Source organism: Papio anubis, chromosome 7 (assembly GCF_008728515.1).
Source record: "Papio anubis isolate 15944 chromosome 7, Panubis1.0, whole genome shotgun sequence".
NCBI lineage: Eukaryota > Metazoa > Chordata > Mammalia > Primates > Cercopithecidae > Papio > Papio anubis.
In genome coordinates, this window is record NC_044982.1 from 31017292 (window position 1) to 31030968 (window position 13677).

Consider the following 13677-nt stretch of genomic DNA (forward strand, 5'->3'; position numbering starts at 1 on the left):
TTTCTGAGAAGTTTTTATTGCCTTGAAACATCTGATCTTACAAACAGAAAACACAAATTATGTTTTTCAAATAAAGCAATAGGTTTGGTAAACATTGTGTTAATACCTTTTGAAGGGTTGATGAGTAAACGTCTTTCTCTTTATCAAAAAGTGAAGCACACCCTTGCTCGAATCTGTACAAACACACACACACACACACACACACGGCTCCTCTCAGGCAGTGGCCCAAGCACCACAGTACTGCAGCCAGCACAGGCTGCCCTGATATGCTGAGGCCAGGGCAGTGGATGGAGCAAGACAGCACAGTGGTCACGATGGCAGTTGCCCAATGCATAGGAGAAATTACCAAAATCTCATTTTTAGGAAATATTATCAAAGCCCATGAGTACAGCCAAACAGCAGGCTAGATAAGAAAGGTCAGCTTGAGTTGGTTTAAAGGGAATCCCTTTAAGTTTAGAATATCTGATAAAGATTATCGCTCAAAGCAGGTGAGGAGAGGGGTTGGTGGTGCAAATACTGTCCCCAGCAGACGTGAGATAAGCTTTTAATTCTAACAGACTCAATTCCCATTTCAAGGGGCACCTTTCCTTCTACCCCTTCCCTCTTATCTCTCAGAAGCAACTCTGGATTTGTCAGAGTGGAATGAATCAAGATTAGTTTTCAGCAAAGGTTAGAGTAAGTTGGCTGGGATTACCCTGCCTTGGAATAAAATAAGCACTTGGGCTAATGGCTGAGATTCCCAATGCAGCATTGAGATAAAGGCATCAGAGGTGACTGTGACACACAGAAGTCCCTGGGGAAGTACTTCTGTAAAAAAGAACCTTCCCATTCCCAACTCAAGCTGCCAGAGTTCCCAAATATGGGCCTCCGCAAATATACTCAGAAGGTAGCCCCCAGCACCATCACACCTAGGTAGGTAGCCCTCCCATGTAGGTATCTCCATCATGGCCACAACAAAGTCTTTTGTCAAGTTTATTGATGTTTGGTTTGCTCAGCTCTTAGGAAAGAGGGTTTGGAGACAGACCCCGTTAGGCCAGGAAAATTTAGGGCCACAAGTCCTGGTGGAGCTGTTCCGATGGAGTTGTTCTAGTGGTGTTTCCTCTCCCGCAGAACTTGAGCAGTCAGTCCGATGACCCAGGAGATCACCCCGGCAGAGCAGCTTGCCACTTCTTAGAATTGGGCTTCATGAGAGGCTCTTAGGACACTGGAAAGTTCAAGTTAATATCCTGAATAAGCTTTCCTCCTGTGAAAATTTTGCAGGCATTGTCCATGATGGATGGAGGAAAAGAAGGAAGGCGAGAGACCAAGCTAGGATTGACTCCAATAATTCTCCATCACCCTGTCCCAACACCAACTCCCATAACCTAAAAGGGGGTGGAGGTGGGAATCAAGCAGGCATTTGGTGATAGGTGCAATTTTCTCCAACTAAATCATCCAAGCTCTTACGTGGGTTCTAGGAGGAATAGGCCATCCAAGCCACAAATAGTCCCGCTGGTTCCCTCCAAAAACATCTCTAGCGAAGCCCTTTGTGCTGGCGGTGAGAGCCATGCCGAAGGAAAAGGTGAGGTGTTCATGTTCCCTGAGTTGTCACCACCTTCCTCTCAGAGATGATCCTCTGACACAGCAGTGGGCACTTTGCTGGTGTTGCTCTCCTCCTCCTCCTCTTGGAGTTTCTACAAAGCAAAACAAACAGGCAGTCCTGTGGGTAAAGGCACAGGACTCCACCCTGGCTGAAGCAGCTGCCTGGCCATGACTCATCAGTGGAGAATACAAGAGCCAGGGGCCACTCAGCATCCCAGAGAGCCAAGAAAGGGAACAAGAAAAGAAGCAACCAGCCCCTGCCATAAATGTCCCCACAAACACACACCACCCAACATCACTAGCTCATCAGAGGGAAAAAGGGCAAGCTTTCTATGATGCCGAGGCCACCACAAATGATCCAGCTCTGAGTGCCACTCTTCCAGGCTCACTCTCAGGACTGAAACAGAAGCAAAGCCCCTTTTCGAAAACCTCCACGTTCTGACAGCTGAAAACTCACCTCGACTAACCATCAAATCACTGTCCAAAGTGCCAGGTCTGCGATTCCCTTGGAATTTCCAACAACCCCCATTTGGAGGCAGCCCCAGGATAAGGAATACTTTTTTATTTTATTTTATTTTATTTTATTTTTTTTATTTATTTATTTTAATTTATTTATTTATTTATTTTTGAGACAGAGTCTCGCTCTGTGGCCCAGGCTGGAGTGCAGTGGCCGGATCTCAGCTCACTGTGAGCTCCGCCTCCCGGGTTTACGCCATTCTCCTGCCTCAGCCTCCCGAGTAGCTGGGACTACAGGCGCCTGCCACCTCACCCAGTTAGGTTTTTTTTTTTTTTGTATTTTTTAGCAAGAGACGGGGTTTCACCATGTTAGCCAGGATGGTCTCGATCTCCTGACCTCGTGATCCGCCCGTCTCGGCCTCCCAAAGTGCTAGGATTACAGGCTTGAGCTACTGCGCCCGGCATTTTATTTTACTTTATTTTATTTATTTCATTTCATTTCATTTCATTTTTAGATGGAGTCTCACTTTGCTGCCTAGGCTGGAGTGCAGTGGCGCAATCTCAGCTCACTGCAACCTCTGCCTCCCAGGTTCAAGTGATTCTCATGCCTCAGCCTCCCGAGTAGCTGGGATTATAGGTGCCCACCACCATGCCCAGCTAATTTTTGTATTTTTAGTAGAGACAGGTTTTCACCATGTTGGCCAGGCTGGTCTCAAACTCCTGACCTCAGGTGATCCACTCGCTTTGGCCTCCCAAAGTGCTGGGATTACAGGCGTGAGCCACCACGCCCAGTTGAGGAATACTATCATAATGAACATGAAGCAGATGCCACGGCAGTATGCATAATTGCATATGTAAGCTCAATGGCTTTAGCTTTCTAGGGGAAGGATGGCACAGGAATCATCTACAGCAAAGTCTTATAGGTCATACTTTTTAGGTGGGTTTGGAATTAAACATGACCTGGAAATTATCCTGTGGGGCCTCTAGGTACATGCTGCCAACCTGGGCCTTTGTCTACTGTTTTAAGAAGTACTTTGTCTGTGACCTCAAAGGTTCTTCTGATTCGCAAGAAGGCCTTGGGCACAGGTGCAGCACCACACAGCCAACACTACTCAAGGCCTAGAGGACATGCACAGGGCTAAGACAGAAGCCAGTGTCAAGTGGACAAATGGTGCTTTCTTCCCCAGGGAGTGTCTCAGTGCCTGTTTGTGGCAATGGCAACAGCTGTAGAATCCAACCTTCCCATTCTCAATCTTGCTAACACTTGGCATCAAGTCAGCCTCAGCCATGAGGAGCCATCATTCAGGCAACTAACAGCCTATTTCAGTCACTTAGTCTCCCCTCTCTCTCTGACACACACACACACACACACACACACACACACACACACCCCCCACACCTGCCTCCTCCAAAGCCATCATCTTGAAATCACAATCACAAACGGGAAACAAGTTAGTGCAACTACTGTCTATGTGCTAGAAGAAAAATGGAAACCCAAAACAATAAGATGTTCATAGTCAAGGACAATCATTACCCTGTCCCAGAAGTCCTATCTCTTTTTCCCTAAACTATACATCTCACTAATTAAAAAGAGCAGGTCTGACCAGATCTGCTGTGTGCCCAGTCTTCACCTGACTCTGACAATGAATTTGTCTGCAGGTCTCTGAGTTACACCAGCTGCCATGGGGTGTGTAATATCACGACTCCAGAGGAGGGCTGCTCTGTGATGGCTCTGGCTTCCTTGCTGGTGTCAGTCCCAGCATGACTTTGATCCCCCATAATACCACGCTGCCACAGGTGGCAGGGAGGTCTACAGACACATAGTGAATTGCCCAGGGACACAAGACAGGTGAGCACCATTTATCGGAACCTAAGGCTCTTATTCCTACTCATCGCTATTTCCAGCACCCCACACTCAAAAGAGACTGAGCCAAGAATTGTAACCTTGATTAACAAACCTGGTCCATGTGCACAAAGAGCTGGCTGCAAGAACAATGAAATAGTGGAACAACTGAAATAATGAGTGAGATGGAAATATACAGTAGACATGAGGTTGTGGTATAATGTAATAGTGTGGAAATGTTATCAAGCTATACTAACAAGTAAATAAGCAGAGTAGAAAACAAAATATACACAAGCATGTCCACGGACTACAACACTGGAAATGCTACTAGGTTATCTCTGGGAAGCAGGATTATAGGTGATTTTTATTTTCTTCGTTTGCCTATGTCTGCCAACATAAACACAGGTTATAAAGTAAACAGCAAAACCTCATGTCATTTGACATAACACATCATATTCCAAACCGAAATCTTTCACCACGCACCTTTTCCCAGACTCACTATACATATATTTACCAAAGTATACCAAATCATTTCTCTCCCTCTCTCTCTCTTTTTTTTTTTTTTTCCCAAGATGGAGTCTTGCTCTGTCACCCAGGCTGGAGTGCAGTGGTGCAATCTCAGCTCATTGCAACTTCTGCCTCCCGAGTAGCTGGGATTACAAGGGTGCAACACGAGCCTGGCTAATTTTTGTATTTTTAGTAGAGATAGGATTTCACCATGTTGGCCAGGCTGGTCTCAAACTCCTGACCTTGTGATCCACCCACCTTGGCCTCCCAAAGTACTGGGATTACAGGCATGAGCCACTGTGCCCAGTCAGTGTACCAAATCATTATGTCCCCTTGTACACAGGATGGGTGAAAATCCATCTCCACGGTGGCCATACTATGGCCCTGAGACAGAACTAAAGAATGTCATTCCTGCTGAAAGGCCTTCCCTGTCTCCCCAGTGAATTTCCTGTTCTAGGCTCCTTCTTCCACATGCTTATCTGCTGCTGCCTGCCAACTCTAGAACGTAATAGCAAAAGACAAATAGTAAAGACCTAAAGATTATCATCTATCTGCCAACACAGATCCTTCAAACACTAAAAATATCCCTTACAGATATCTCTTGCCTTAGAAAATTGGCAAAGACTTTTCAAAATGAAAAATACTCAGTGTTGGCACTCATATGACTGCCTAGCAATAGAAATTGCTAGTACTCAAAATACCTTTCTAGAGGACAGTTTAGCAACATATATCAAAGTCTTTGAAATGGGCATGACCATTCATCCATTTCTCCAGGAAATATGGTACTGGAGAACATGCACAAAGATTCAACTTGCAACATATTAATCACAATATTATTTGTAACAGTTCAAAACAACCTTAATGTCCACAGACAGGAAAATTGCTAAATAAATCATGGCTTATCTATATAAAAGAACACTATGCAGGCATTAAAATTACGTTGTAGGCCGGGTACAGTGGCTTACTCCTGTAATCCCAGCACTTTGGGAGGCTAAGGCTGGTGGGTCATTTAAGGTCAGGAGTTTGAGACCAGCCTGGCTAACATGGTGAAACCCCGTCTCTACTCAAAATACAAACATTAGCTGGGCATGGTGGCATGCACCTGCAATCCCAGCTACTTGGGAGGCTGAGGCATGAGAATCACTTGAACCTGGGAGGCAGAGACTGCAGTGAGCTGAGATTGCACCACTGCACTCCAGCCTAGATGACAGAGCAAGACTCTGTCTCAAAAAAAAAAAAAAAAAAAGTATGTTGTAAGAGACTAGCTGCCTGATAAAGTGCTTGCAATAAGTGAAAAAAGCAGTTTTATTTTTGTTAAAAAACATGCATTTATATACACACATTCATATATCCATGTATATATTGTAAATGGATATCGATATGAAGCAATCAATGCAAAAAAGGCATCTAATCTCTAAATGATGCAATTACAGGATGATTTTTAAATTTTCTACACTTTTATGTATTTTTTACTTCTTCTACAAAGAGCATGTATTACCTCTATCAGTTTTTTTAAATTTTTGAAGACATATCTTACCTTTACTCTTTCTCAGATTTGAGATTCCTTTCATCATCACTCAGATTTGATACCTAACATTTTGTTTAAAGTGGTTCCCGGCTGGTTAGAACAGATGGAAAACACTTTTCTGTTCTAGGTCATACTCCTGGTCCTCTCCTTTCCTACCACACCAGCTCCTGCTTTCTGACTTGTCCTTTCAGACCCCTACTGGCCACTCTTCGGCTCCATCCCCATGGCTCTGCCTAAGGAGTTGTCATATGCCAGGAGAGTCACAGCCTTAGGGCCACCACTGCCACGACAGAGTGGTAGAGCCAGGCTTTCCCTTCCTCCCCAGCCACTGACCCCAGGCTGAAAGCAGGGGAGCCAGAGCCTCAGGACTTGGCTCAAGATCCAGTCAGGGGTGCTGTTCAGCAGCCTGTGACAACAGTGACACACTCTGGGGATGAGGCCGGGGGCTCCAGGAAGAGGGTAGGAAGTGGGAGAAGAGTCTGAGAAAGGGTAGTAAGAAAGCAATGCCAAAAATGCCCACTGAGGAAAGTCTTAGGATGTCATGTGTAAGTGATGAACTGGTCTCCCAGCTATGATAAAACCAGTCCCTGTGGGAGTTCTCCCTGCCCCACCTATGTTGCCACATCCTCATCAAAAGCCTTGGACCCTGACCTCAGCCCCACAAAGCTCGCACATACTCACATTCTCAGGAGTTTCTTTGTTTGCTTTCTGTCTCCGGAGATCTGGCTTAATGAATGCTAAGGTTGATAGATTGAGGAGGAAGAGAGACAAAAACACAGTTATCACATTCATCCGAGAGAAGAAACCTTCATTTCCTAAGGGTCACAGGTATCCCGAACTTACTTCAGATATTCAAGGGAGCTGGTGGCTGAGGGCACCGTCAGCCAACTTGAGAGAGCCCGAGGATCGCTGCCGTCCCTGACAGGCAGAAGCCAACAATGACGGTGGCCTTCACTTATGGATCAGGGACTTTGCACACATTGCTCTAATCATCACAGCAATCCCCATTTTACAGATTAAAAACTGGGGTTCCCAGAGGTTGGTCCACTTGCCCAAGGTCAACAGCTATGGAAGTCAGTATCACAGTCTGTGATTTTAACATGAGTCTTCTGGCTCCAAAACCCATGCTCCTTCTACCAAAACAATGTGCTGCCTCCCAAACAGATTCCCCAACAAACCCTTCCATCTGTCCCCCTACATATGTACTCCCTATCTGTTGCCCCATCGACACACTGGGGTCCCAAATTGCCAACCTGAGCCTCATCTTGCCCTCAGGCTCCCACTCACCAGTGAGGGCTGCTCCAAGAGTAAGAAACAGACACAGGAAGATGTTCCCAGGCTTGGTTCCATAGTTGTCAATAATCTGGCCCTGGGAGATGGTAAAGATGATCCCAAATACCTGGACAGGCATAAAGAAGATAGGAAACAAGGGCCCAGTCAACTAACTCATGAGGAGAACTGAGCTGCCATGATGCAATCCCAGCCCAGCCAGGAAACAAACAAGAAATACAAGCTCTACCTGTGCAGATATGTTGAGGAGGCCGGAGGAGATGCCTTCTGATTCTGGGTACGTGAGCTCCACAGCAAACTCAAATCCCAGCGGGAGATAGCCAGTCATAAAGAAGCTGAAGTCCAGACCAGAGAAACAAGGGGATGAAGAACTTCCAGCACAAGAAGAATGGGGAGCCCACCTCCTCCCTTAGGACTCCCTTTGCTGTTTTGTTTCTTCCCACCAAGACATTACTGGGCCCTCTAATGATCTGGGCATCCTCTAAGTAAGTGGTCATACCAAGGAGAGGGGCACCCCTGAAGGCCAGGAAGAAGTTCACAGGGAGACTTTGTGCTCAGAAGGCCTCTGGGGTCCCTTGCTGCTTCTCCATCTTGCCATCAGTGACAGCCAGAGTCAGCATTTACAGAAAGGGCAAGGATGCCTGGTGTGTTCAACCTTCAGCTGAGTGACTATGTCCCGGGTACACAGGCCCTGCGCTGGTAGTGGGAAGTTCCTGGATATTGAGCAGCATTTCCATGGCCCTCTGGGACCTGGAAGGAGGAGCTTAGAGTCCTCCTTATTTCCATCCAGAGAGGAGCCAGCTGAGGACTGAGTGCCAGCATATGCTCTCTCCCTCTTTCTCTCTTTCACATGCATATAAAGACACACACACACACACACACACACACACACACACACACACACACTCTCTCTCTCTCTCTCATATATACTCTCATAGGAAAATAACTGGGAAGCAAAGCTGAACAAAGACTCCTGTGAAAGAGGTATTGTTTCTTTTGTTTTCTCATACAACAGGTCTAGAAAATTCCAACTTTAATTTCTTTTTTTTTTTTTTGAGACGGAGTCTCGCTCTGTCTCTCAGGCTGGAGTGCAGTGGCTCAATCTCGGCTCACTGCAACCTCTGCCTCCCGGGTGCCAGCAATTCTCCTGCCTCAGCCTCCCAAGTAGCTGGGACTACAGGTGTGCGCCACCACACCCAGCTAATTTTTGTATTTTTGAGTAGAGTCAATGTGTCACCATATTGGCCAGGCTGGTCTCGAACTCCTGACCTTGTGATCCACCTGTCTTGGCCTCCCAAAGTGCTGGGATTACAGGCGTGAAGCCACCACACCTGGCAACTTTAATTTCTTACATTTGCACCACACTTCTTGATGCCTTCATATCTATTATTGTTCTCAATCTTTCCAACAACTCGACAAGGCAGGTCACTCTTATCTTCCTTTCCAGATGAGGAAATTGAGGCTCAGAATGGTTAAGTGCTGTGCCCATGGTCTAACAGGTAGGCAGCAGCAAAACTGAGACCAGGACCCAGAGTCTCTGGTTCCAAGCCCTGTGTACTTTCCATAATCCCATGTTGTCCAGGCAAAGCTGAAAAAGACTCTAAACAGGTTGTAGCCTCCAAGAGGTCGTAAAGGGTGTGCTTCATGCTTCATTCTATCCCAAAAGAACAGACAGCCCAGGCTGCCTTTGGAAGTACTACAAGTACTACCAAGATCCCTGGGCACCATGTCCATATTGCCAGAAGTCAGTGAGAAGGCAGCAAAGGCATCAATATTGCATTCTAGGATGCTGGAAGCTCTAAGAGCCATGGCCTGGTGTCTTCTAATAAATAGGCCAGAGGTGAAACTTACCCCATGGTGCCAGCAGTGATGAACACTACCCACAGGTGTCCCAGGTTCAAGGTAAATGTGTACACCACCATGCCCACCAGAGTCATGATATAGACTACCAGGGTTGTCTCTCTACAAGTAGAGGCAAAGAAATTGAATCAAACACTTCTGACTTTAATAGGCTCATTCATTCATTTATTCCACAAGCATCTATTAGATATCTGCTGCATGTCAAGCCCTCTGCTATGTTCTTGGAGTTTTGTTTTGTTTTTTGTTTTGTTTTCAGAGATAGTATCTTGCTCTGTTGCCCAGGCTGGAGTGCAGTGGCGTGATCACAGTTCACTGCAACCTCCACCTCCTGGGCTCAAGCAATTCTTGTGCCTCAGCCTGCTGAGTAGCTGGGACAGTCATACGCATCACACCCAGCTAATTTCTGTATTTTTCATAGAGACAGTGTTTTGCCATGTTGGCCAGGCTGGTCTCGAACTCCTGACCTCAAGTGCTCCACCTGCCTTGGCCTGCTGAAGTGCTGGGATTACAGGCCTTACAAGGCCAGGCCTGGCCTTGTTCTTGGACATTTTCTTTCATAGAACTTTCTCTCCATGAGGGTGATGGACACTGACAGACAATGATCACAAAAAATATTATTTAATTACATCCCAATCAATGCTACAAATAAGTAAGACTAGTAAAGTATGAAGCCATCTTACGATATCTTTGTTCCGTTTCTGTAGAACCCACTGAACAATATCAAGCTGCCCCTTTACTTGTCATGTCCTAGACAGACAGGAAGGGCAAAGCCCTTTGTCCTTCTCCCATCCCTCACCAGAAAAAAGAAAAACAGGACAAACATCAGCCATGATGAGGTGGCAGTCATGTTTAGGACTACCCCAGAAGCTGTCCAGTTATGTTCGTCTGTTTTATCCCAAGACCCATGACCATGTCAGTGCTCTCTATCACCTACAAGTTCTTTTTCTTTTCTTTTCTTTTTTTTTTTTTTTTTTTGAGATGGAGTTTCGCTCTTGTCACCCAGGTTGGGGTGCAGTGGTGTGATCTCAGCTCACTGCAACCTCTGCCTCCTGGGTTCAAGTGATTCTCCTGCCTCAGCCTCCCAAGTAGCTGAGATTACAGGCATGCGCCACCACGCCGGGCTAATTTTTTGTATTTCTAGTAGAGATGGGGTTTCACCATGTTGGCCAGGCTGGTCTCGAACTCCCGACCTCAGGTGATCTGCCTGCCTTGGCCTCCCAAAGTGTTCAAATTACAGGCGTGAGCCACTGTGCCCGGCCCAGCAACGCTTTTTCTGTTGAGTCTGAACTACTCCACTTCAGAGAGCAGGAACTAAGAGAGAATATGCTCTCGGCCTGAACTGAGTGCTTGACTTCCAAACTCTATGTGAGAAACCTTCCCTATCTTCACCCACTCCCTGTTACATTTCCCTCTGTCGGTCCCCTCAGGAGTTCCATCAGCAAGTCTTGATTTCTATTTCAGGCTCACCCCTCCTGTGCCCCTCCAGCAGTTCTCTTCCCATGTTGCCCACCTAGGACTCTGCTGTAGCCCCAACTCCTGCAATTCGACCTGCATTCTTCTCCCTGCACTACCTAAGGCAGGGCACAGGCACTGCACATCCCTCTGCCCCTCTACCATGAACATCAGGACTCAGATGATGAAAGCTTTAAAGCTTTTCTTTTCTTTCTTTCTTTTTTTTTTTTTTTTTTTTTTTGAGATGGAGTCTTGCACTGTTGCCCAGGCTGGAGTGCGGTGGCGCGATCTCAGCTCAATGCAAGCTCCGCCTGCCGGGTTCACGCCATTCTCCTGCCTCAGCCTCCAGAGTAGCTGGGACTACAGGCGCCCGCCACCAAGCCCAGCTAATGTTTTTTGTAGTTTGTTTAGTAGAGATGGGGTTTCACCGTGTTAGCTAGGATGGTCTCGATCTCCTGACCTCGTGATCCTCCCGCCTCGGCCTCCCAAAGTGCTGGGATTACAGGTGTGAGCCACCGCACCCAACCGAAAGCTTTAAAGCTTTTCTTTACACATCATCCCTGAAGTCAGAATCATGGTGGAGGCACCAACCGGCACACTATAGTTGTGTCAAACTAAACCCTCCATCTCTTGAGTGCCAGATTCTGTGAAGCACTTCATATGCATTTATTATTTCAATTCAACCTTTACAAAAATCCTGTAAGAAATATCTGACAATTTCTCATTTTACCAATGAAACGGAAGCTCAGGCCACTCAAGTTACTTGTCCAGAGTCACCAGCTGAACAAATGCAGAGCTGGGATGTGAACTCAGAACTGGATTTGAAACCTGTGTCCCTTCTGCTGCTGCATGCAGGAATAATGATGCACTATGTGGTTACATCTTTGGAAAAGCTCAAGGTCAGAGTCTCCAAAGGATGCTGCTCCCACCTGGTGCTTCAAAGCAGCTGCTAAGGGTAGAGGAGCTTCCTCCTCCCTTCTTGCTCCTCCCTCACCCTCTTCCCACCAACTCTGCAGAAAGCAACGTCATGGACTCTAGTCTTGCCCGATGATCCCACAAGCTCACCAGGATGAAACTTTAACCATAGCTTCATCCTAAACCACTGACCAGTTTAGAAAAAACTATTTGTAGTCCCAGCCTGAGACAAACAGACCTCACCACCCAATTTCCAACCTCCAAACCAAACTAGACAAATCTGGGAGCCTTAGAGTGGCAAGGACTGGCTCTGAAATGATGGGATCACAGAGCTCTCATCCCACTGAAAGTAGCCCTTTCTCTGCCTAGGTAGTGGCACAGGGAGAAAAATATCTTGTGCTGACCACTGGATTTAGACATCACGTGACGCTAGGAACTGGTGACCTCCAGGTTCTGAAGAGGGATGAGAAAGTGTCCTTCCCAGTCCTCCCATTATCTTTTCTAATGCATCTGAATCATCTGGCTGCCCACATCCCAGTCCAGCCAACATTCCAATCCCTCCCTCCTCCTGCCACAGAGCAAGCCCTGGAAAAAGGGACACTGCTATTCAGTGGTTTGGGAATGGCCAGTCCTCACTGCTCTTGTGTCCGGCTGAAGCAAGCAACTAACAGATGGTAGCGATGAGACTGCGGCCAAGCCCCGCCAGCAGTAATTAAGCCGAGACAGGCTCCTCGTCGCCACCTCCCTAGGGATGGTCTCAATTGGCCTTTGATAAGGGCAGCCAGAATGAGACCTGGTCTGACCAGAGCCTCACAGAAGCGGGTTTGTGTGGCAGAGAACAGGTCAGCCACTGTCTGATGCCTGCAGACACAGGGAACTTTGAAGGCCTTGACAGAGCAGCCGGGGACACTGCTCTGCCCAGTACAACACAGCCCAGGAGCTGCCCCACCAGCCAGTGCTAACTGAGTACCCAGTGAATGGGCAGCACTGGAAAATCACAAGGGAAGGATGTCGGGCTGCTGTTCGCCAGAGCATTTTCTCCAAGGCCAGCTGCTGAATGGAGGAACTCAGGCTGCTTTTCACAAATGCAGATTCTTCTGCTGATTTGGCATCCATGGGGTGGGTAGTGGCCTGGCATTCACTAAAACCTTTTAATTTTTTTTTTTTTTGAGCCAGGCTAGAGTGCAGTGGCGTGAACTCAGTTCACAACAACCTCCACCTCCTGGGTCAAGCGATCAGCGATCCTCTACCTCAGCCTCCCAAGTAGCTGGGACTTCAGGTGTGTGCCATTATGCTTAGCTGGTTTTTGTATTTTTTGTAAAGATGGAGTTTCAGCATGTTGCCCAGGCTGGTTTTGAGCTCCTAGATTCAAGCAATCTGCCTGCCTCGGCCTCCCAAATCACTGGGATTACAGATGTGAGTCACTCTGCCTAGCCTGATAAAACCTTTTAATATAGCTCCAGACTCTTAAAAAAGCACTGGGCATTCTATGTTACAATATTTACCAAGTATTATGTTACAAAGTATGTTACAATATTTACCAACAAAGTATAAATAATTGCAAGATAATATACACTGCAAACTGGAGAAAGCTCAGAGCACCTTGGTTAACCCCATGGAGTCCAAAAGGTGCCATGAGAACAGGGCGGTGAAATCACCTCCTCCTCATCTCCACTCTTTGGGGTTTCCACAAACACTTCCCACTACTGAGATGTTTTTTTCCCATTCATTTTCATTTCTCCCTCCGCTACCGCTTTCACAAAGCTACTTAGAGAGTGGGGATGGGGAAGGGGACTATGCTAGGCCTTCAGGTCCAGTAGCTCTCATCTTCTTAAGATCCTGTGGGGATCCTATGGGATCTGTGGGATCCCCATAGGATCTTAAGAAGGGTATAGCTTCCTTCATTTGATAAACGAGGAAACTGAGGCTCAGAGAAGTCAAACTTGAATGACCTGCTTGGCCACTCAGGTCTCCAAACAATGACTTGGAGCCACATTGCTTATGAATATGTCATTTCAAAAAACAGGTCCCCAATTCTCAGTCCAAGAGGATGAGTCACTTACTTGTAGGTTTTGGACCTATCCAGCCAGATTCCTGAGATCACAGCCCCAAGCATTCCTGCAATGACGATGGTCAGGCCAATTCTTCCAGCATTCACTTCTTCCCCCTGGGGAAACCATAGCCCCAAAGATCACCCGGCGATGGGACAAGACTCGGGACAGAGAACAGTCACCATGGGGTGAAG

General features: G+C 46.9%; 1 protein-coding gene across 8 annotated transcripts in view; it reads right to left on the minus strand.

The window, feature by feature from the left end:
* Positions 1-13677, minus strand: part of FLVCR2 (FLVCR heme transporter 2) — an 81391-nt gene continuing 67714 nt past the window's right edge. For 5 of the 8 annotated variants that reach the window (XM_017961376.3, XM_031667968.1, XM_017961375.2 and 2 more), the window contains 6 exons: positions 13496-13599; positions 9057-9167; positions 7435-7540; positions 7203-7314; positions 6597-6652; positions 1-1673 (listed from right to left, as the gene is read on the minus strand). In XM_017961376.3, the coding sequence (XP_017816865.1) occupies positions 1602-1673; positions 6597-6652; positions 7203-7314; positions 7435-7540; positions 9057-9167; positions 13496-13599 (561 nt within the window). In that variant the 3' untranslated portion in view covers positions 1-1601. The other 3 variants (XR_649926.3, XM_031667966.1, XM_031667965.1) reach the window with 3 other exon arrangements.